General features: G+C 34.2%; 1 protein-coding gene across 1 annotated transcript; it reads right to left on the bottom strand.

The window, feature by feature from the left end:
• Nucleotides 1-901: 901 nt before the first annotated feature.
• HNF4G (hepatocyte nuclear factor 4 gamma) lies at nt 902-24,667 on the bottom strand. The gene is made up of 10 exons (XM_030859813.2): nt 24,532-24,667; nt 21,314-21,485; nt 17,894-17,988; nt 15,116-15,222; nt 13,185-13,340; nt 9,260-9,347; nt 7,061-7,213; nt 6,696-6,932; nt 5,617-5,739; nt 902-1,224 (listed from the first exon to the last, which is right to left on the bottom strand). The coding sequence occupies exons 1-10, from the start codon at nt 24,665-24,667 to the stop codon at nt 1,103-1,105; spliced, it is 1,389 nt and encodes a 462-aa protein (XP_030715673.1). The 3' UTR covers nt 902-1,102.
• Between the last annotated feature and the right edge of the window lie 728 nt (nt 24,668-25,395).

Raw genomic sequence — 25,395 nt, 5'->3', positions numbered from 1 at the left:
CAGTAAGAAGCTCACATTTTCATTCTATACCAAAGATTTAATCTCCTTAAACCAGACCTGGACTTGAATATGGCTCTCCTACTTTTTAGGTTAATGAACTTTGGTTACATTATTGAAACCCTCTAAGCTAAAGGTTTCTTCCCTTTACAAGAGAAAGATAATTATACCTCTCTTACAGGGTTGCTCTGAGGATTAAATGAGGCAACACGTGTGTGATAGATGGCTACTTTGTCACCCGATAGCAGAAGCCCAGTGATGTACAGTTTTTGTTGGCACAAGGTTTTCTACCTAACACTCCCGGCCTCCCCGAGAACAAGATGGGGGCATGGGCTAAGTTCTAGTCAATGGATGTCTGCTTCTAGATTGTTTTAGGAGAGAGAAATAAATGTCTGTCTTGGTTGAGCCACTCTTTTAAGAGTTTCTTTTTTACAGTTTAACCTGTATCCTAACTGATAAAACTAACATGTTTTATTTGAACATACATCTTCAAATATAGGCAGATTTCAAGGAATACCCAGTCATCTATGGAATGCCTATTTATAATTTTCTAAACTTTATATAGGCATATTTAACTGTGGGCCAAAAAGATACTTCTTAGTCACGGGATACCCACAAGTGATTTTTCTTCAAAGAAATATACCCTATTCTACACTGACTGCTTTATTTTTTGAATTTGCAAGTTTAAAATTTATTTAAAAACTTGGTTCATTTAATATTAATCTGGGATTTCTGATCTACTGTTCGCAGTCAAAAAAGAATACTTAGCTCTTCATCACATCACCATAAGCAATTATTTACAGATTTAAATTAATAATAAGACAACAAATGAAAGTAGTACATAAGATTCAACTGGTTCATGCACAGTACAAGTTTATACTATATAAACATATTGAAGCTCCGATATACATTGGTTGCCTCTAAAGGTTTTAAACAATAGCAACAACAAACAAAATGAGCATATAAACAAGAAAACAGGATACCATCTTATAACAGCACCATGAAGAAGCCTTGGCTAAGAGTTTGCCAAAAGTGCTATCCTGAGATATTTCAAGACCAACAACTTTTCACATTTATGCAGTGCCGTTCAGAAGTAAACATATTCTCACAATTGCTTCTGTTTGGAGAGAGGCTGGTGTGAGATGACTGAAGCTTGATTTGCAGCTATTTTGTACGGTTCTTGTCCAGAGCCTTGAGGTGGGGAAGGAAGTGGGGTTTCTGGAGTTGCTAAAAAAAGAATCAGAGAATTGTATGTAATGGTGACAGTCACCTTGGCCCATCCCATTAAGTCCTTCATGACACCAATATGCATTACTTTATTTTGGATATGTTTTTAAAAGATCATATATAAAGTAGTGATTATAATACATTATCAGGTCATTGACATACTATTGGAGATGCACTCCCATCTTACTGCCCCAATTAGCATTAAACTAAATCATACTTAAAAATCTTGACAGTCACTTTAAGGTGTCTTCTTACTTTCTTAATAGCATTTATGACCATCTGATTCTCTCATAAACCCAGCAGAAAAAAAGTTAAAATGAAAAGAATTAGTTTTTTCCCAAATCTTACAATATAAATTTTATATTGTAAATCAAAATCGCAATCAAAAAAGCACATAAAATAAAACATATTTGGTTTAGATTTTACTAATTCAAACATTAGATGACATAAAAAAATTAAGGTAAGATAACTTTTCAAGTGCTTTGAAATCTATGTTGTAGTTAAAAGCATCTAAAAAATACTGGTTTTGTCACTTCCAAGTTATTCTATTACAAATACACTTGGCAGTCCCTTCCCTGTCAATGCAAAGAGCACTGAGTAATTTAAAAAAATAAGTTACAGTTTGAATACTTCATTGTCGATAACAGTATTTCTTTCTATTGGCAAATTTTAACCATATTACAAAATAATCTAGAAGCCATTCTATAATTTTTAAAAGCTTGAACTATTTTAGTACTCACATTATTATTCCGTATATTTAACAGAACAAATAGAAAATGTTTAATGATCAGACTGAGGCATTGCAAACTTCTTAGATTTTTTTTTCCCAAACAGTTTTTAAAAATTCCATACAAAATGAGAACAGTCCCTTTTTGCCTAGTTTTCTTTAATATATTAACTTTATATTATTAAGTGTGAATTAGCAGTTACTTAGAAACAATGTCTTTAGATATAATTTAATTGACAAAAGAATTACCAAATTTGCTTTAAAAATTATTCCTGGATATTTAGGATGGATCTAACACTCAAGCAGTCTGCTCTAAAAGACCAAGAAAATATGCGTGAACTTAAATATGTGTGTATATGCTTGTGTTTAATATTCTGCTTTGTGTAAAATATAAACTGTTCCAAATGAGCACAAGCAAAGCAAAGTTTTCCTTTACAAATGAATTTCTTAAATATTATGTTGAGAGAGGGAAAATATAAATAAAAAGTGTGATGATGTGATTCTAAAAAGATTAGGGTCAGCAAACATGCTTTTAAAATACTACAAAGCTAGCATTTAAAAAGTAAAGGATTTAACCACCAGCAGAATTGTTAAGCTTTCTTGTCAGTTGATACCTACAATGTTCAATGTGTTGTTAATGTGTTTTATTTTCCAAGTTTATGAATAACTGATCTCTAAGAGACACAACTTCATAGACTCTTTGGTATGGTGTTGGGCTTGCCTCTCTCTGCTCTAGACTATGAATTAAATGAAAGTGGTAACATCTGCTTTGCAAGAATGGTCCCAGTATGGTTCCTCAAAAAATTAAAACCAGAACTTCCATAGTATCCAGCAATTCCACTCCTGGGTATATATCTGAAGAAAACAGAAGCGCTAATTTGAAAAGATACATGCACCTCAATGTTCACAGCAGCTTTATTTACAATAGCCAAGGTATGGAAGCCACCTAAGTGTCCATTAACAGATGAATGGACAAGGAAGATGTAAAAAAAAATATATAGATATATTTATATATATTGAATATTATATATTATATATATATATATCATTTATATATATATGAATATTACTCAGCCATAAAAAAGAATGGAATTTTGCCACTTGCAACAACTTGGATGGACCTGTAGGGTATTATGCATAGTGAAATAAGTCAAACAGAGAAAGACAAATACTGTATGTTTTCACTTATATGTGGAAACTAAACAATAAAACAAATGAATAAATATAACAAAGCAGAAACAGACTCATAGATACAGAGAACAAACTAGTGGTTACCTGTGAGAAGTTGGGGAGAGGGAAGGGGAAGACACAAGAAGGGGATTGAGAGGCACAAACTACTAGGTATAAGATACAAGGATGTGATGTACAACACAGGGAATATAACCAGTAACTTTAAATGGAATATAATCTATAAAAATATTGAATCACTATGTTGTACACCTGAAACCAATATACCCTCATAAATCAACTGTACTTCAAGGAAAAAACAAAAGAGAATGTTCCCAAATTAATGTCTTTCAACTACATTGGGACCCACAGATTAAATGTGCTATAGTATACATCATTTGTATTTTTTTCTAATAATTTCATTTCTGCCTCTGGCGTATACTCATAGAACTTTGTGTTTCACACACTATTTACACATAGATCTACCAGTGTGTGTATCTAAATAACAGCAGTGATAGTATGCATTTCTGTGGCTTCTACTCTCCCTACCACTAGGTAGCAGTCAGATGGAATGGTACTCACTTAATTTTGTCGCATTGCACTGAACATTTGGGTAAAACAACATTGTAGCTAGTTATTAAGGGCAATTGTAAATTCAGTACGCAATGCTGGTACCCATAATAATTGTATCACAATAACTGAAGGCATCTCAGTGAGGTAGCTGGTTTAGTGTTCAGAGGCAATAGATCAAAAGTAAATCTGGAATTAATTAGTATGAATTCAGAAGCAATTAATTCTAGATATTTTTGTCAAATAGAGATTTTTTTCATCTCCAATGTGACATATAAAAATAAAATTTGTGTTAAATCTGCAATAATATCAGATTAACTATCTACTAGCAATCCCTAGCATTTATATAGTCATTTTAGTTCCAAAGAACTAAAGGAAGCCTAAGCAGCCCACGCTTTGCACAATTATGATATACATGAATGTCAGTTGTCACAGCTTAGTTAAATAGCACCAGTCTTTTGAAAACATGATTCAGATTTCAGTTAGCATGCTAACTCTAATTAACTGTGAGTATTGCATACTCACAAACTTCACTGTGTTACAAACTTCACTGATAACTCTTCAGTCTACAAATAATTACCTAAAATAATAGACGTGCATTTTGATCAGTGACCAATCACATCACATCCTTCATTCTGTCCATGATTATTCAATGAACATATTTCCTTCAGTTCATACACTGACAACAAACTGTGTAGTTGTGTTGCCTCCTCGTCTCCCTCTCAGTGACAAATCCACATGACAATTTGCAAAAATGGACAGCTGAAAGAGAACTGGCCAAAAGGGGAGAATGTGCAGTAAAGAAACAAAAAGTGATAATGTTGGAAGTGAAATTCAAATCGAACATAAATGGAGTAATAGAAGAAAGAGCTGACGATGGAAATGTTGACACTACCATTGTTTGAGTCCCTAAAAATTCAGCCAAGAACTTAGTGAAGGAAAGCTTGTCAACAGAAATGAGGAACCAGTTGCACGGAAAAGGTTGAAGAGGTCCCAGAGGGAGTGAAACTGGCAAAAAACTTCACATCAAATGGATTCTCAGAGATATTTTAGGACATTAAAAATGCAAAGGATAAAATGTTGGAAACTGACCCAAACTTCCAAAAGAGTAAAATCCATCAAAGATGGTCACTTCCTCTTGTAAGTCATTAGAAGAGAACATGGCAAGCAGTGTTTAAACTACTCTTCATATTTTTTTACAAAAAAATAAAACATATTAATTCTCAGTGTTATTAATATTTTAAATTATGGTGCACTGAGAGTTAAAACTACTATTTTTTTTAGTTTCCCTATACATTTATAACCTATAGCTAAAAGAGTTCTTGATGTTTTAACAAATGTATTTAAAGGTCACAAGCAATCATAATTTTCCTGTTGATTATTAAGATTCCTTTGCATGGTTCCACCTTGTATAGTTATTTTTATGGTCCTGTACTACCAGGCAAAGCTAGGACATCCTGTATGTTCTTTTGTGCTCCTAAACCTATGAAGAAGAAAGATTTAGTACTCACATCTCCATTTTAGGGAGAAAACTCATACCTAAGAAGAAGAAGTGACTTGCTTCACAATCTCCCACAATTAAATCTTGGAGAAGAAATTAGATCCAATTTTTATAATTTCTGGGCACAAATAGATTCTTTCCCCAAATTCCACCTTTTCTCAGGTAATTAAGTTTAAGAAATACTATGTTTCAAAAGTAGCCCAGGGGGCTTCCCTGGTGGCGCAGTGGTTGAGAGTCCGCCTGCCGATGCAGGGGACACGGGTTCGTGCCCCGGTCCCGGAAGATCCCACATGTCGCGGAGCGGCTAGGCCCGTGAGCCATGGCCGCTGAGCCTGCGCGTCCGGAGCCTGTGCTCCGCAACAGGAGAGGCTGCAACAGTGAGAGGTCTGCGTACTGCTAAAAAAAAAAAAGTAGCCCAGATACTTACAGATCTGGTCTGTATGAACCAGTGTTGACATTGGACCCAAAAGTATAGTTTGTCCAGTTAATGGATCTTGAGATAAATGTGGGTGCATTGGATGATGGAGATGGTTAGCCTCACTGGAAGCACCTACAGAAGATAAAAAGATGCTTGCATTAGTGATATTTAATCAGGAACAGCAAGTTTACCTTGGAACAATTGTTTTGATTGACAGCTTGAATATTGCTATTTTTGCAAAGTGCTTTTTGGAAATTCAAAAATAAATTAATAGAGCCACTGCCATGTTAAAGACAATGTCAGCTTTCACTGTACATTGGTTAGATTAATGTTGTGTCATATTATGTTGTATATTAATAATGGACCTTCTGTGCAGTTTCCTGGAATCATTAGGTTTGCTGCCTGTTGTTAAGGCAATTCCAAGAATCACTTACCTTAAGTTTACAGTATTTGGGATCACCCTACTAGCATAAACAACTTTTATTTCAGAAAGATATCATTAGAAACACATTAAGCACTAGAAAACTAAAATTAAACTAAACTAAAATAAAGTGATTTTATAAGGAAATTTAATCTAGATCAGAATACAAAATAAATGATTTCCTAAGTTATTCCTGACATCTACTGCAGCAATGAAATCTCGTTTTTCCCTTTTCATTGTGTTGTGTCAGTTAATTACTTCAGGAGCACAATGTTTATTTCTAAAGTATTTACTATATATATATTTTTGGTTTTGTTGCAATTCCGATATCCTTGAGCTTTTAGAGGAGTCAAGGCATAGAAAAATATAATATACTCCAAGAAGTACTAACAATAGGAGATATAGTTCTATTTACCATATTTGGGAGGATCTGAAAATTGAGGAAAGAGGGACAGGGTAGAGTAAAGATGGTGGAGGTGAGTACAAATGGAGGGGAGGTTTGAATGTGTTCAAGTATTTCTGTTCCCATCCAATGTGTTTTGCAGACTTTCTAAATATAAAATACTGAGTTCATTACATCATGGACAAAAGGTAAACAGGTCAAGTTGCTCTAAAGTACTGTAGTATGATGTTAATAAATAAAATAGAAATTCTTAAATATACTCACCACCCAGTAACATCTCCTGAAGTAAGTTGTCGATTTTAACCATCCCAAAAAGTTTAACGAATTGTATCTGCTCAATCATTTGCCAAGTGATGCTCTGCAGCGTTGGCAGGAGTAGAAGCAGCTCCCCAAACCTGCCCCGGGAGTCGTACTGCCTGTCGTTGATGTAGTCCTCCAAACTCAGCTGCACTTGGAACCGCATGTTCTTAATCTTTACTGGATCACTTAGCCCTTTTGCATCTAATAAAGGAATAAAAAGGGCAATCTAAATACTTAACCTTACTAGAGTGCAACAGAAAATATTCCAGTATTTAAAAAGTAGTTTAATTTTCACTGCAATTAGTTTTAACGGAACTTTGGAAACAAACCTGGATCAAAAAATACAATTGCCTTCAAACAAGCATATTCATTGTCATCAATCTGAATTTCTTGAAATGGTCGGACCAGCTCGTCTAGAACCCGGTTGGCCACACGGCTAATCTCAACTTCACAGCTGTTGCGGTGAATAACGTAATTGTTTCCTAGGTAAAAAAATAAAATAAAATAAAAAAACAATCACCCTCCTCACACACACAAAATTGTCAGACTTTGCTTAATTTTTTACAAACCAATATTTTAAATGGTCTTCCCTTGAAGAAACAGGAATAGTACTTCCTCTTTCAAGAACATTGTTAGTTATGTTAGAAAAACTTTAGAACACTTACAGGATCAATGACATTGATAATATGATCACATGCATTTTAACAGCCTCGGTCACTTGTGATAATACTAAAGTACAGACTAATAGCAAGCTAATTATTGACAAGGGAGAAACAAGATATAATGATTAGCTTTCCACAATATCAGTTATCTATTAGTGTTTTACTCATTAATGAGCATATTACAAAACCTAAAGAATCTCTCTTGCTTACAGTGAACTAAAAATGGCATTCCTTTAGTGGTCTAGGTGTATATACATGTAACAACTACTGAGACACAATTTTAATAAACCTAAGTAGACGAGGCTGATTTTTGAAAATTAGCATGTATATTCTCATGAGTTTCCTCATTAAATAGTAAATTCTCTCTTCCTGGACTTGTTTAAGTAGAAGCGGGATGATCACTTTACAGGGCTGTATTCAAAGGAGTTCAGAAATTGGACAGAGAACTGGACCACCTAATCCCTAAAGGCATTCTACCTTAGAAAGTCTGGGGCTATAATATGATATTATTATAGCTTCTAAAACATTAGAAAATTGGAAGCTTATTTTAGCCCCTAAAATAGCTCCTAAATTTTTTTCTGGTTTTATCAAAAACAGAATAGGGCTTCCCTGGTGGCGCAATGGTTGAGAGTCAACAAACCAGAATATTCTGACTTCTTTCACTGCAGGCAAAGACAATCTTCAGTAGAAATAATAATGTGCAAAATTATTCAAAAAATGTAGCCCTGCTCTTCTTATGAAAAGTGAAAGTACCTAATTATTTAGGGTAAAACAATTTAGAACTATGTAGTAAAACTGTTTTGATTTCTATGTATATTGTATTCAGATTTATAATGAGAACACTATTGCAGGGGAACTAAAAATGCGAGAGAAAGTTTAACAGAATTTAAAAGCAGTCATATCATGTGGTTTAGAATCCTGGCTCTATCCCTTACTTGCTTTGTGACCTTAGGTAAGTTTTCTTGGCCTTCATTTCCTCACCTACGAAACAGGCTGAAAATAATAGTACATATCCCTCAGGGTTATTGTGAAGATTAAATGAGAGAGTGTATATATAAACATGTAAAGCACTTAAAGCAATGCATCGTACATAGTAAGTCCTCAGTAAATATTAGCTATTGTGATATTATGCTCAATTTATTTATATTTGGGACAAAATATCTATCACAAAAACGGAATAAGACAAGTTAATCATCATTTCACACAGCCAGAGGGAGGTAGAGCTTATAAACATTAGAGGGATCTCAAACATCCCAACAGGAAACCTAACTTTATACGTTAAGTAGGGTATCAGGGCACTTCCTTAATGAAGACACAAGCTTTTCCTTTGTGTCTTATCCCACCTGCCATCCTACTTTTGTGTGTTATAGCACTGCTCTTTAACTCTCAGAATTTTTCAGACATTGTCACAAAAATTTTTTTTTAACTGGGGGTTCTGTAGCATATCATGGGCAATGAGATCATAGGAGATAAACACATTCCTTAGAAGAGTATAAAATAATATATACTATAATTATTAGGTAGACACTGAGAGTATATGAAACAACACTGGGACTCCATAAGATGGTGACACAAATCACTAACTCTTTGTCCTGATATGATTTAAACATACCTCAATGTTATGTTTATTGAGCAACATCTTTTATTTTTAAATCTTAGTGCACCCTGAACATCCACTCTGAACTTCCCTGAATTAACGGCAAGGAAAAACAGGGCTTGAGTGAGGACCTGACCAACTAAGTCCAATTTGTGAAGTGACAGAACCATTTCGCAGTGTCTATGAATGCCTGGTACATACAGAATAGGCCCCATGGAAGTACGAAGCATGCATAATTTTTTCTCAAATTAAAAAAAAAAAAAACTTACCCAAAAGCAAAATATCTTTATACACCATGGATCTCTTTGTAGCTCCAAGCAGTAAATGTTCCCCTGCGTGAGCTCTCAACAGTGCCACCTTAATGAAAAATTCCAAGTTTAACAATTAATTATAAAATATAATGATTAAAAGATTATATAAGCCTGATTAATTTAGTATTCTTTAAGACTGGGACTATTTTTGTTTTAACAACTACAGTACTCATAGATTCTTGCCATGATTAAGGCTTCCATTTTTCTACTTTTAGCATATCAACAGAGTTTTACTTTTCAAAATTTCTAAAACTAACAAGTCAATACAATGGCAGCAAAAAAAAAAAGAAAAAGAAAAGCAGAACAGTTTAGTGTTTGGGAGTGAATGATGTTTGGGCATAGAGTCAAACAAACCAGAGTTCAAATTCCAGCTTGGCCACTTACTTTTCTTTAACCTTGGGTTAGCTGACCACCAGTATGTTTGGGACTCATTTGTTTTCATCTATCAAATGGACATAGTGATAAAAATCTGAAAGTGTAGCTATGAGGACTAAAGGAGAAAATATATGTAAAACAAGATCTCTTATACATAATCAACTGAATAAACAAAAGGAAAACAAAGATTGGTGATATAGCGAAATGAGTATGGGGGATCTGGGTTCTGACACTTTCTAGATTGAACCTTTAACTCTGCACTAAGCTCTCAAAGGAGCGCCGTTGCCTGCTGAATAGCACCAGTAGGAAGACTAGGAAGCATTTCAAATTTAACACATCAGAGTAATGCTTCTCCAACATCTTCATCTCCTTAGTAAATGGCACCATCATCCAAATGCTTTTTCACACCAAAAACAAGGGTCTATTTGGATCCCTCTCTCATTGTACAGCAAATCCTAGTGTTGCTTCTCCATTGCTACGGCCCCTGGCCAAGCCTTGGTCATTCTTCGCCTGGCCCACCAAAATACACTCCAAAGAGCTACTAGGTATTCCTGCTTCCTTTCTGGTTCCTCCATCCTAAGTCCTTCTTGCCAGAGCTTCTACGATGATATCTTGTAATAATAATAATCACTTAATATCACTCCTCTGCTAAAAACTCTTCACTGGTTTCTTACCGTCCTTAGAATAAAACCCAAAAACCTCAACCATGGCCTCCCGTGAGGTTATGGCTCAATGCTTTTGCCCCCCTGCCCACGTCCCTGGTTTCATCTTACAGCATCCTTTGCTCACTTTTCTCCAGGCACACTATGCCTGCCTGCCTCAGAGCCTTTGAACTTGCATTTCCTGTACCCAGAATGCTTTCTCCTCAGATCTTGACATGCTTAGCCCCTTGCCACTCAGGTCTCAAGAAAAATCTTCTTTAATCCCCAATTTAAAGGATCTGCTACCACTCCACTCCCAGTCATTCTCCAACAACTCATCCCATTTCATTTTATAGAACTCTTCCCCACCTAGAATTAACTTACTCATTATCTGTATATTTTTATTGTCTGCCTCTCCCAAATAGAATGCAAATTTTATGAGAATAGTGGTGTAATCTGTATTTTTACCGCCGGATACTCACAGTTCCTAAAACTGAACAGTAATCATAAGAAATATTTGTTTGATGAATACACTGAGTGAATTTAACTGATATATGGTTCAGTTTTAAAAGCTGTTAAGTTTTTAAAGAGATTATAAAACTTATGCCACAGAGCTCCCAAGAGTATTAAATAAAATAATGTAATATATAATGCATTTGAAGCCCGAGTGCCTTATCCATAATAGACATTCACCAATCCATGGCTATTAATGTTATATTAAAGTGTCAGTTAGTAAATGAAAATTATTATTGACAAGTTCCAGGATTTCAATTTCCCAAATTTAAATCATTGTCTTAATACATGTCAGCAACTTTTTTAAAAAAAAGAGTGGTAATAAAAATATAAAACTGATAAATAACATAACCCTACTTATATGGCTTGGGGTGAGACAAGTAAGTTTTAGCAATTTAGCATTATTCACTCTGAAGTAACCTTCTGAGCCAAGCTATCTTTACGATATGTCCACAACCATGACTCATACCAGGAAGGGAGTTACAGAACATTTTAAGAATGATTTCAGATTTCACAGTATTTTCTTTTTGTAACCAGGTGAAATGCTCTCCTAGAAATATAACTGCTAACTATCTGTGATCACTTATTTTCTGGTTATATAAATATTTTGCCCTTTTTTGATTTTTAAACAATCATGTACTTTTCCCTTTGATTGTTTCTTTGTCTTTGTTTATCAGTGATAAAGAGCATTGGTCAGAGGGTATAAAAATAGACACTGGTTATATTATATATCATGCTTTATTTAACCTGGGGGAACTGGAAATTTTCAAATTATTTACATCTACAGAATATTATATACTACTTAGAAGAGTTAAAAATGAATCTGAAACTAATAATCTAATCTTTATAGACTAATTAGAACATTAAACTTCTTAACTACTTTTTTTTTTTGTTAAGAAAGTGGATTGCTTTATTAGAAACAGTGAATATAAAAAGGAGATTGATTTCAGGTAAGAACTCTTTAAAAATATTTCAAGACTATACAAGTAAAAACTTTTTACAAAGATGTTCAGCATTCCTTTTCCCTTGGTTCATTTTAAAGAACGTAAATATTTTATTTACTTCAAGACATCAGAACGTTAGACTGCTGGTGAGTTAAGCTCCTTGAGATAATTCAAAATATCAAATATCTCAATTTTTGAGAACTTATATATTTGATGCTAGTAATTAAAACATTATATTATATTGATATACTTTTTTTTTTTTTTTACTGATTTGAATACAGTATGTTGATAATCTGAAGTGTAAGGTCACTTGAGAAATGAGATCAGCTAATTTTTTTAACATTCAAGTTGTATTTTAGCCACTAAGTTCTGTTACAATTCTGCAGGTTCAAAGAAAAAGTCAGATTAAGTCTCATCAGTGCCCCTACTGCTGGTCATTTTTATGGGTAACTAGCAGTTTCCCCCTCCCTCTAGAATAGTCAAGGTTTATAGACCTGTTAACACTGATTAAATGGCAGTACTTTCCAGTATGTTTACATTTACAATAAATAATGTAATAATAAATATAAAACAGATAAACTTGAAGGTTGCTTACAGGTTAATTTATCAGACAAACTCCAATGTGCATAACCTTGCAGAAAGTCTGGGGAAAATTAGAGTTCATAAACCATGAAAGGTAGAGACAAGTATCTTAGCTACTTCTTTAAACATATTGGAAAGTGAACTTTTAACTATTAACTAAAATATCTTAATATACATATGACAAAGCATGAAAATGTCTATATTAGGAAAAGATCACTACATCTGAATTCTATTTTCAGTAGATTTCAGAACACAATTCTACAGATCTTTTTTTTTTTTACCAGATTTATACTTTTTATACAGTAAATGCTAGAATAAAACTGACAACATGAAAGGCACAATTTTATATGTTAAGTGCATAAAAGTGCCTACAAAGACACCAACACAACTTGTGTGGTTTCTGTCTAGAAGTGGCCTGGTATTTCTGAAGAATTTTATATGCACCTTTAGTAAACACTAACACACAGTGGGGTACCATTTGCCTTCCAGACATTTATTCTTCCAATACTTTATCTCACAATGGCAGTTATCTACTACCTGTCTTTCTCCCTTACTTAAGCTTTTTAAACCTCAGGAGGGAAGAACATAGGCTTGATCAACCCTCATCCTATCAATAAATTTATAAGACCCCTAAAATAGAATTTAAACAGTCTGTTTCTCAATAGACTGTTTAACTTCAAAGAGAATGAACAAGAAAACCAATCTTTCTCTCAGATAATTTAACCTTTGTCCAATATAGTAAATCTACTATAAATATAATTAAAAGAAAAAACTTAGCAAAGTTCAAAAAACATTTTTTAAAGCATTCATAATCTCTTTAAATTATACCTGATCATCCAGTGGTAACTCACAAAAGGCAGGAATATATTTAGCCCATTCCACCAAGACTAAGAGCTGCTGTTTCATGGATTCACAGACATCACCAATACTGGCAATTTTCTTAATATTTATGTCAGTGCTCACACCAGGGCTTGAGACTGAGATCTAGCATTAAGAAGAACATTATATTAATTCATCACTGAACATAACACAAGACCACTATGTCTCTTTTTTCTACAACTGCAATAAGTAAGCCCCATTGAAGTGGGCACTGTCATTGTCACAGTATCTTGAAATATACTAAACATTTAAAATTGAGAAATCAAATACCTATCAATTCAAGTTAAATTGAGAACATTCGCTGCATAGCACCATGGTCTGGGAGTACTATCTTATTTTCCGGCCAAACCTGTAAAATAAGTTACCACAACTTTCAGGGAGTTTCATAATTCAAGATGACTATACAAAGAGCTATGGAATATCCACATGAACTATGTTGTATGATTTTATTTTTAATTGAAGATGATAGTTCCATTAAGAAAGCCCATCTTTAATTTGTTGTAATTTATGAAGGAAAGTTTCCATTGGATAAAGTTTACCAACTGAGGAGAAAAGATTTAGATGAGAAGTTGCTGCATTTAATGGAAGCCCACCCAAATAAAGTTAAGAAACCAATCTTTGACTCAGCAAGTTGAAAATCTTAATGTATAATGATACATTTTTTAAATGATATATAATTTTGAACTATCTAAGATATAAGTAGTGTTCAAGTGCCTTTCTGCTGAAAAAAATCACTTTCTAAAAGTTCTTCTAAACTTAATTTTTGAACATGTGTGTGTGTGTGTACATGTCTTTCTGCAGTGTATGTCTATTTCCTCACAGTTCCTTTCAGGCCAGTCTCGAAATACTTTGTAGGACCATCAAGTAATCTTCAAATAATGATGATGATAATGGTGATGTTAACTTCATCATTTACCCTTGTGTTAGCAAAAATGAAAGTAGTTGCATTGACTCATTATAGAATCTGATTAATAGCTATTTCGTTGTTTGCTTTATAATAGAAAAATACCATTAACATTTCTAATACGGGCAATGGTAAAACAAACTTTCTTCAAAAGGTTTCTTTATTTGATTCTTAAGTGATTTACTTTTATTTATATAACTAATCACTTATATTTTTAACTTTAGAACTGATATCCTCATTCTAGAAATTTCAAATAATAAAGTTCCTGTGTTTTCTAAATTCTGGTTCTTCCCTTAAATACCTGTTTCCAGGGCTTCCCTGGTGGCGCAGTGGTTGAGAGTCCGCCTGCCGATGCAGGGGACACGGGTTCGTGCCCCGGTCCGGGAGGATCCCACGTGCCGCGGAGCGGCTGGGCCCGTGAGCCATGGCCGCTGAGCCTGCGCGTCTGGAGCCTGTGCTCCGCAACGGGAGAGGCCACAACGGTGAGAGGCCCGCGCACCACAAAAAAAAAAACAAAAAAAACACACCTGTTTCCAAAGCAGATGTTAAGGTGAGTTCTTGAATCTAGAAGTCATTTTCAAGGAAGGAAGCTCTAATGATAGGCCTCAACTAAACACCCCCAAAGCTGTGATAATTGATTTCCAGATTCAATCAGTAAAACAAGATACTGCTCCCAGGGCATTGTGCTATGCATTAAGTATTTTAAATCAACCTTGCAAACAAACTTTTAACACTCAGACTGAAATGCATTTAATTTTTCCATTTAAAAAGTAGGAACTTGCCCAAGAAAAGTTAAAATTGAGTCAACAGTCCAACTAATATTTTCAAAGTAAAATTCTTCAATTTGCATAGGTGTAATTTATTATAGTAATGAGCACATTTGAATGAACTTAAATCATTTTAGTATTATGCCTAAATAAACATCTGATTCTATTAAACAGGGCTGGATGCTGGTGCAGCAGTAATGCAGCAGTACCTGGCGAGACCGAACTTCTGCTTGTGCCAGTGTGTTAATGGAGGGGATGTTGCTGCCATCAAATGTGCTTCTTCTGGTGCTTATTCTATCACGTTCGTTTTGCACAGCTAGGGGAGAAAATCACAGTATTTACTGTTCAGTTTTCTTCGATATATCTCAGAATATACAGTTTGAAGTAAAAACAACGTTACTATAAAAGGAGAAATGGGATGCCTCTAAAAGACCTTGGAGGGGGGTGCTTGAGGCAGGGAGAAAAGTATGACTGAAGGTATGTTTCATTCTGTACCATTTTTAAAGTAGAAAGAGCCAGGCTTGTCACTACAGTTCATAAAATATTGCCTTTTGGGACTTCATGATGGTATTCATGTTAGAAAGTGTTGGGTCAGCCACTTCAGCCATGCTGTATTTTTACGAGGTTGGTTTTCCATTCTCTCAAAGTTAATAAAACCATAAGATAACTAGAGGAAGAGTACAACCTGTGAGATTGACCAGGTCAAAGATAAGAGTGTATTCACTGTCAGAAAATATGAGTCATACATTTTGAAACTCCCATTTTTCTTTTTCTTTCAAAACACTAGCAAAAATGGAAAGTAAATTTATTTTAGTTAAGGTGATTTTCAGATCGCAATCCTATGCTCTCTTATGAAACAATGTCCTCAGGACAGTTTACAAACATTAATAAGGCAAAAATTGCAGCATGTAGGGGTCTCTCTTGAGAACATTGAGATTAGAATATCAGCATTTTGGAACAATGAAGAAATATTAAGTATTTATATGAAAGTCTTCTAAGAAAGAGATCTCTTTGTTTCAGAAAGGAAAAAAAAAGAATAAAGTGTATCCCCAAATTTTTTATTGAAAACTAAATTTTTAAAAATAAGGAAGAGGGAGAGGGTTAGTATGAATTTGTATACTTGTAATACATAGAATAATAGAAGTCAGATGTCAAAGTTGGATTTCAAACCTTAAAAGGTAAAATTATCTTCTCTTAACCAAAAAGAATGGAAACAAAATCTGTAGCCCCTAAATTATTTACACTAATGCTCTATCCAATTCTGCTGGAAAGATAAGACATTAAACTATCAGAATTTTTTTCTGTAATTATTCTTTTATTAAAGAAATTCACCAATTTCTATGCCAAAATCTGCTCTCTAACCAAACTTAGTATTAACTATCAACTCCACTAATTTGAAAGAGAAAATATTAAACTTCTTGCCTTTAAGAGTGAGTAATCTTTAGTTAGAGTGAATCATTAATATTTTATTTTTAAATCATATTTACTGGTAGCTTACTTCCTCTCTCTCCTTTTTTTAGCAAATATTGTCATTGACTTTCAGCCTAAACTGACTCATTTGGAAATGTATACATGGAGGTAAAAAAATTAAAATGTAAGTTATGCTTTTATGAATTTGGTTTACATGACCAATCTTTAGAAAAATGCTAAAAGATATTGTGAACATTTGTAATTATCTTGCAGCTACCTTTTTTGACATACGTTTCCATCTAACTAACCTTAATATTATGCTATTAGTGTAAATAAGAAAAATATATCTACTTTGAAAGCTAAAAGTTACTTCCTAATCTATTTAGGAAAAATTAATACATTATTCTATGAACAGTATAGGATATACTTTCACTGTTTTTGAAAATAATTTTATTTAGCAGATTGTAAAACTCTTAATGGAATTGTAGAATCGTGGTTTGCTTTTACATTGGTAGGAGTGAAGCAGAGGTTCAAGTAGAAATGAATGAAGATAATTGACAAAGCATGTAATTAATCCCATAAACTACCAAATAGGCCACTAGAAATAAGTCATGTTGAAATGAAAGTGTTTTTCCTTTAACTTTGTGAACTTTATTTTGCCTTCTTTTCTGAGGCTAGCAACTGAATGAAATGAATGGAATTTTTGTCTCTTGAAAATACTGAGTGACAAAGAATAAAACTATGTTTAAGATCGGTTTGATATTTTTCACATATCTGATTTAATTTTTTAATAATATATGAAACAGTTCTGAAAAATATCTCTTTGTATGTGATAGTGATAGGGATAAGCATGTGGCAAAATGACAAACAGAAAATTGTATAGCAGCTATGCCCTGCCAAACATTTAAATGTGCTAAACACATTTGTTTTGCTAAATTAACCATAGTTAGAATGTAGGATAATATAATTAGATTATTTAATATGTTCAAAATGAAATTAGTGCACACTAAAATAGAGCATCTAGTCCATTGTCTCTGTCTTTGAATAGAATATAAGCTCCCTGACAAGGGGGATTATTTTGTTCAGTATGTTCACTACTGAAACCTCAGCACCCACAACAGTGTTTGGAGAGCAGCAGTGCTCAATAAATTTGTTAAATAAATAAATGAATGCATGAAAAGTCAATGTTCAGTTAATGTTTATGAAATTAATAAAGATATTCAACTGTTATTGAGAATGAAAAATTTAAAATTCATTTATAATTGCATCCTATTAATATAGTTTACCATTTAGCTTTTGAACAAGACATTGGAATATTTTTTCAGACAATAATTTTCTTGCCAGGGATTACGCAGTAGTGGATAGAACATGTCAAATCGGTCAGCAGGTAAAGACAGGCTCTACCACTCACCAGTGGGTATCAGTGTCCTCGAGTAAATTCTTAAACTCGAGGAACCACAGATTCTTCACTGAGGATAATCAGAACTCATGTAAAGGTTATTGTGATTAAATGAGAACATGTGTGTATAACACTTTTCATCAATAATGTTAATAATCATTATGTTATATATTATTACCTTCTTTTTTCATTCCTGCTCTAAAGCACTTTCTTAATCGACAGTATCTACATTGATTCCTTTTGTCTTTGTCAACAACACATTGCCGACTGAACCTACAACGCCAAAAAAAATATTAGTTTGCAGAAAACTGTTACTTATCAAATAAATCAGACAGACTTTAAAAAGTATAGTCAAATTTAGATCAACAGAAAGAATGTATAAGAACAAGTAACTATGACTTTTCTAATCTCATGATCAACATGAAAATACAAGCCTCACCTCTCATGCAGTCTTTCTAATAAAACAAAACTGAATGATATCTCACTTTTGGCCAGTATCCATGATCATTTCTATCTTGAGCCATGAAAGCCAAACCTAGTTTAAAATTTGTGGCATACAAATTCTAATGCTTACTGCTAAATGATTTCCGTGTGACGGGGAACTTCACTCCTCTGAACTTTCATGCTTTTCTCTATTTAAAAATTTTTCTATTAATTTTACATCATATCCAATTGGAGTTTACTCTAAATTCCAAATTACATATCAAGAGGCAATTGAATAAAGTATAAAGAGTAGAGTCTCTGAAAAATTAGGTACCACTTCACACCCACTACAGTGGCTATAATCAGAAAAAAACAGACAACAGCAAATGATGAGGTTGTGGAAAAACTGGACCTCTCACACACTGTTATTTATAATACAAAATGATGTGGCTGCTTAGGAAAACAGTTTGGCAGTTTTTCAAAAAGTTAAACAAGAGTTACCAAATGACCCAGCAATTCCACTCCTAGGTATACACCCAAGAGAAATGAAAACATATTCACACAAACACTTATACACAAATGTCCATAGCAGCATTATTCATAATAGCCAAAAAGTGGGGACAACCCAAATGCCCATCAGCTGATGAACAGATAAACAAAGTGTGGTGTACCCACACAGTGGAATATTACACCTGGCAATAAATAAGGATGAAGCGCTGATACATGCTACAACATGGATGAACCTTGAAAACACTATTCTAAGCGAAAGAAGTCAGAAAAAAAGGTCACATATTGTGTAATTTCGTTTATGTCAAATGTGCAAAAGAGGCAAATCTGGGCTTCCCTGGTGGCGCAGTGGTTGAGAGTCCGCCTGCCGATGCAGGGGACACCGGTTCGTGCACCGTCCGGGAAGATGCCACACGCCGCGGAGCGGCTGGGCCCGTGAGCCATGGCTGCTGAGCCTGCGCGTCCGGAGCCTGTGCTCCACAACGGGGGAGAGACCACAACGGTGAGAGGCCCGCGTACCGCAAAAAAAAAGAAAAAAAAAAAGGCAAATCTATAGAGACAGAAAGTAGATTAGTAGTTACCGCATATTGGTCGGGAGGGAGTTGGGGGGAATGAGGAGTGACTACTAAAGGGTACTAAGAGGTTTCTTTATAGGATGGTGAAATATTCTAAATTGAACGTAGTGATGATTGTACAACTCTGTGAATATAATAAAAAAATGAATTGCATACTAAAAGAAAAAAAAATGTACAGTCTCTGGAATTAGACCTGAGCTTGATTCCCAGGTCAACATTCACTGTCTATAGAACTTGAAAATGTTATTTAACTTTCCAAGTTAACCCACAATTGTAAAATAGGGAAAACTTGCCGTCACAGGTTGTTAACTGAGCATACCTAAAAGACTATGAGATCAGCAAAACCTGAGCTTAAAAAACCCTTTTGCCCCTAAACTTACATCAATATAATATTTTCCAAATGGAAAATTATGGCATTTGCTTAATACCAATACATGTAAAGAAAGCTAAGTTGGCAGCAGTATTCATGATGGGAAGGTGGGAGGAGTAAAGCCATACATGTTGTTGGAATAGTTTTTAAATTTCCAAAATTTGTTATGGGAACGTTTCTTTCCCACTTTTCTCATACAGGAAGGGTGGAAATCTTGAAAGCTCTGTGTGCTGACATTCTCTGACTCTTAAAAGTTCTTGCTGGGGTGTTCAACTCAATATTCTGTAATAACCTCTATGGAAAAAGAATCTGAAAAAGAATAGGTATATGTATATGTATAACTGATTCACTTTTCTGTACACCTGAAACTAACACAACATTGTAAATCAACTATGGTCCAACATAAAGTAAAAAATTAAATTAAAAAAAAGTTGCTGTTGGATTTAGTTGCTTGGATGGTCATTTTTCATATACATATATATATATATATATATATTTCTCCTTCAACAGAACACATAACTTAAAAATTGTAAAAAGTATTTTTACATGTTATTTTGTATGTATTTTAGTTATTAATCTTTTAGAAGCACTCAATATTTGATGTAATCATAGAGAAAATGCTTTTGATGAAGGAAATCCGCTTGATTACTTCACACCTCTCGAGTCTGGCTGTATATAAAAGCAAGAACATACTCTTTTTTGTTTACCAAGAAGGTTTTAAAGTGGATGATTTAGATTTTTATACCTACTTTAAGCTCTCCTAAAAAAATTACTAGAGAACACTAGTTTAACTTTTCCCACATCCCTAGAAGTCAAATGGCATCATATTGGAAGAGTTAACTTCTTCCCAAACATCCAACTTGTACCTAAAACACCTTAACAATCCTACACATGACTTTCAGAGACAGAGCACACACAGATATTTTTCTGTTAAAGTCAGTCATTTTTTAATAACCCATATTTAACACAGATATAATCTGTATTCAAGAACTGTCATTCTGAACACTCAAAGGGAAATATCTAACCCTAAATCATGCTATGATGTTGACTTTTTTTTAAAAAGCCTACTAGAAACGTGTGATACATAAAATATAAATACATTTTAGACAAACATTAAATTCAATTACAAAATTGTGGCACAAGAAATACATCTAAAACTTTAGAGCTGAAAATTTCATTTTATTCAGTAACATCAACAAGCTACCAAAGTCACCTGCCTTTTTATAATTTTGTTCCAAGACTCAGGACGTGATGACGCTAAAAAGATAAGCAATATGCAGAAACGTACACGCATTGTGAAACCATTTAAATACAGATTTACATATGGCTCTTGGTATATGAACGTGGAGAAACAATAAAGAAACACAAGGAAAAGACAAACACCAAAGTTCAGATGGTATTTACCTCTGGGAGAGAGGGGAGGAAGAGAAAGTGACAGGGGAGGTGTTCACTGGAGGCTTCAATTATATTGGTCTAAACTGGGTGGTAAGCATGGGGATTTTTTAATATACATTTTATAAGTCTAAGATGTTTCATAAAAAAGAACCACCCGTGTGACTGCATGTGTATACACACCCACACATCCTCACTTTTCATGTCGCTTATAAATTTTGTTCTTAGAGTTACAGAAATTTGAAAGCTCTGAATTTTATTCCTCTACTTCTTGCATGGCATTTTGAAACACCTCTAAAGATCTCCTTCTGGGAAGGAGCATTTCAAGTACCTGCAGGAATAAACGTGACTCTTGCGGATGCTGCGTCTGAAGAAGCCCTTGCACCCGTCACAGCTGGAGGCGCCGTAGTGCTTTCCTGTCGCTCTGTCCCCACATATAGCACATAGACAGTTGACACCATTATCTGTGGTATTCATACTTGTTGTCTCTGGGACAGAACTATCTGTTAAAGAAAGACAAAGTGGTAGAGTGCAAGTTAGTACTGAGTATTTCTTACATAAATTGGCCTACTAATTATTCATGGGAGGGAAATAGTCCCTTCCTCAACTTCTTGGAAGCTCCACACCAGTGCTCTCCTTTTATCCACTGGCTGTTTCTGCCAGTCTCCGTTCCAAACTCCCCACTCGTATTTTGGAGGATTAAAATTTGGTATACCATAGGGCTCAGTCCCTCAACTATACCCTTTCCCTAGGGAAGCTCATCCGGTCCCATGATATTAAATATCATCTGTATGATGAAAAATCCCCACATTTTATTTCTAGGCCCGATGTCTCCCATGGGTATCAGTCTGAAATGCCCAAATACCTACTGAACAACTTCACTTTGGAGTTTAATAAGAATTTCAAATTAATGTATCAAAAATAGAACTCTGATTTTTTTTTTTTTTTTTTCTCCTAGAACTTGTTCTTCCTTCAGTCTTCCCTAGTCAGTCAGTGGTACCATCTGGTACCTAAGGCCAATAATCTGGCCTTTACTGAATTCTCGCCTTTGTTGCTCACATCCAATCCACGAGTCGTATTTAAAATACATATCGAATCCACACCTTTTCAGCCTTTTACCATGGCCACACCCTTATCCAATCGAACATAATCTTTTCCCTGGATTATTGCAATAGCTTCCTACCTAATTTCTCGAATACTTCCACCCTGGTTCCCCTACTGTTTATTATCAGAAAGCCGGCAATGTGCTCTTGGCATAAGAAATTCACATCACATTAGCCTTCTGCATCCAACTCTTAGATACAAAATAAAGCCTACACATATTCCCATGGCCTACAGAGCCCAGAGTGAAAAGGTTCCCCTTCCATCTCTCTGATCCCATTATCTGGCACTACTTTTCATCCTGTTCACTAGTCTCTAGTAATGTTGCCTCTTTTTTTTTTTTTTCTCCTTGAAGTCTGTTCCCATCTCAGAGCCTTTATACTTGCTAACCCTTCTGCCTGGAAGGGAAGCTTTTCCTCAAGAATTTCTATGAGCTGGCTACCCAGTTTCTGCTCAAATGTCACATTTTCTGTGAAACATTCTGTAAACACACATCTAAAAGAGTCATCTCTCATTTGCCCTTCAAGTAGAACCTAGTACCCTGCTTATATTTTAAACTAACCACCTCATTTTCTAAAATTATAATATGCTTTGGTCTGTTCATTTATTACCCATCTTTCCACATAGAATAAAAACTTCATGATGTCAGAGGATTTATCTGTCTTAGTCACCCCTCTGCCTTCCAGCTCTTAGAACTACGCCTTCCATAAAGTGAGAAGTAATTGTTTTGAAGAAAGACGCTTCAAAAATCCACATCGATATTTTTACTTAAATATTTCTTAAATTAGTTAATATTGTTTACTACATCTTTACAATTATCTATGTACTCAAAATATATTAAATAAATAAGAATATATTATACACTTTAATTAATAATAAATTATATAATAATGTAAATATAACAATTAATTATTATATTTCCAATATAAAAAGGATAAAATCAAAGACTGTTATGTCCAAATTACATTCTGTGACAATATATGTATTCTACTTACTAATACTTCTGAGTTGACAAATATTGTCATATATAACTTCATAAAGTTACAAAAATCTTCAGTGAGAATATGCTTAAGGGTAATCATGTGACATTTTAGAATTTAAATGCCAGTAATTTTTCTTTTGATAACATAAACAAAATAGATATTAGAAATATGGCAGAAGTGTTAAGGATTGACTGTGTTCTGGAAGATTATATGGAAACAAAAAAAAATATTCAACTCTTGCTTCCAGTTTAATGTCCTACTTACATATTATTAACAAGAATTTACATATTATTACAAGAAAACAAGTTAGACAACACTTTGGAAATAGCCATATAAGTCAGTTGTTTTAGTAAATATTTATGATAAATCTGTCCCTACTATTTAGTAATCTATAGCCTTTAAAAAATTCATGAGTCTATTGAGGTAAATACTTTATTAAATACCTTAGTCAAGTCTAAACATAAGGATTAAAAATAGTGACTTCCTGATAGAGGCACTGTCAATTGATTTTAACCCCTTTGTGCTAAAATTTCAGAATTCATCTTCTGAAAATGTTTAGAAATCTTCCCTGTTGTTTATTGCAAATATTACAGCTACAGCAGTCACTGAAATTGTACAGCATAGTAGAACGTTAAGATATCCTGAGTACAAGATGTATTCTCAGTCCTGAGCTAAACACACACACACACACACACACACACACACACACACAGAATTTTCCAAAGCATACATAATTTGCAGATTTTATGAGTTCTAACAATTATAACTGATCTTGGACAAAATTTTTACATGAAAAAATATCTAAATTCAAAGTCAGTAGTAAACTGTATTCTATAAAGACATGAGCCCTAAACAAGTCATGTCTTATTTAAAGTTAAAATGTTACAGTATATAAATACCAAGAGCTTTGTGAGGCTAAACATTAGCTTGTCAAGTGCAGTTATAATATAAACCCTTATTTCTTTTCATATTTGTGTTCAATGCAAAAACTTGATAGTAATGTTAAATACAGTTTCTCATCAGCAGCAGTTGAGAACTGGAATAATGAAAGAAGGCAACCAGTAAAACTCTCCAGTGTTCTAAGGACAATTTTCCATATGTCATTTTAAATGTTGCATAGAAAATATACTTTACAGCCAACCTGCCAATATTACTCATTACTGTGATTTACAGTAAATAAAATAACTGCTGAAACTACTCTTTCTATCTAACTGGCCCATGACAGAATTCCGAGGTTACTTTATTATGCATAGCTAAGCTTTTTCCATCTCAAACATAAGATAGCCATAGCATTATTAATTTAAATTTTGCGATGAAGTGCAAAAACCTCAGATTTGTGGCCTTAAAAAACAAGCCCTGAATTCTCCAGCAATAAAACACATGGAACCACCACCTGGGAAGCTCAGTTTTCCTGCTCTCATTATACTTACTTTTCTTTTTTATCTACAAGCAGATGAGAACTCACCATTTGAATTATACAGAATCTGCATAGTTTCAAACTCCAAAGTTGTGTAAGTTGGGTCCAAAACTTCACTGTAATTTGCCATCTCCATGTCCAGTATCGGTTCCGATACCCTCATCATTGATTTAGATACACACATACGAGTGGCACCACAGGCCCAGAGTGTGTGATGGCTGTTGGGCTTTCAATCTGTGAGGGATAATCCAAAGTTAACTGTAACTGAGTGACTTATGTGCTACAGTGGGAGGAGCTGTAAAACTGTAAACTCCTTCAGCAGGCCATATTCTGCTTACTTCTTTTTCTTTTATGGTGTACGAAAGCAATTCATTGTGATAATGTTGGAATGCTTCATGAAATCACCTTATCTGAAGTGCTTAGTGGACTAACATGATTTCCTAAATGGATTTCCAGTAGACAATAAATGATGTCATTAAGAGGATTAAAAATAGAAAAGAGAATACGTCTGATTTTGAACTGTCATTATAGCATCATTTCTCCCATTTAAGTGGCTGAAATCTCATGCCCCATGTTCTAAAAAAATGAGAATCACTTTACTGTTATAAATAGGGTAAGTCAAGACTGTAAGCTAACACTTAACATAAGCACTTAATAATTTCAAGTTTCCTTAGCTAACTTTATGTTGAGGAAAAACAAATTTGTAATTTGAAATGACAGGGATTTATGATATATTCCAGTAGAAGCCTGGGCATAGCCCTAATATGGCCTGAAACACATTCTCTTTAGTAATCAATCTATGAGTCAGTGTCCCTTGCATGTCTGTAAATGTTCCAAGGGCAGAACCAGTGCAGTTGCTAGTATCTTGTAGGCATTCGATAAGTAATTGTTAGACAACCACGGTGAGATGCT

Source organism: Globicephala melas, chromosome 17 (genome assembly GCF_963455315.2).
Source record: "Globicephala melas chromosome 17, mGloMel1.2, whole genome shotgun sequence".
Classification (NCBI taxonomy): domain Eukaryota; kingdom Metazoa; phylum Chordata; class Mammalia; order Artiodactyla; family Delphinidae; genus Globicephala; species Globicephala melas.
The sequence above is the reverse complement of the archived record's forward strand: the minus strand, read 5'-3'. Positions and strand labels throughout refer to the sequence as shown.

What these genes read in the sequence shown, in the direction of transcription:
- HNF4G (XM_030859813.2), bottom strand. Translation starts at nt 24,667, where the DNA reads ATGTGTGTATCTAAATCAATGATGAGGGTATCGGAACCGATACTGGAC. An exon ending in AGCAGGAATGAAAAAAGAAG is followed by an intron (nt 15,223 to 17,893) that starts GTAATAATATAT and finishes TTTCTCCCCTAG; the next exon opens with CTGTGCAAAACGAACGTGAT. An exon ending in GGTTCATACAGACCAGATCT is followed by an intron (nt 1,225 to 5,616) that starts GTAAGTATCTGG and finishes TTCTTTTTTTAG; the next exon opens with CAACTCCAGAAACCCCACTT.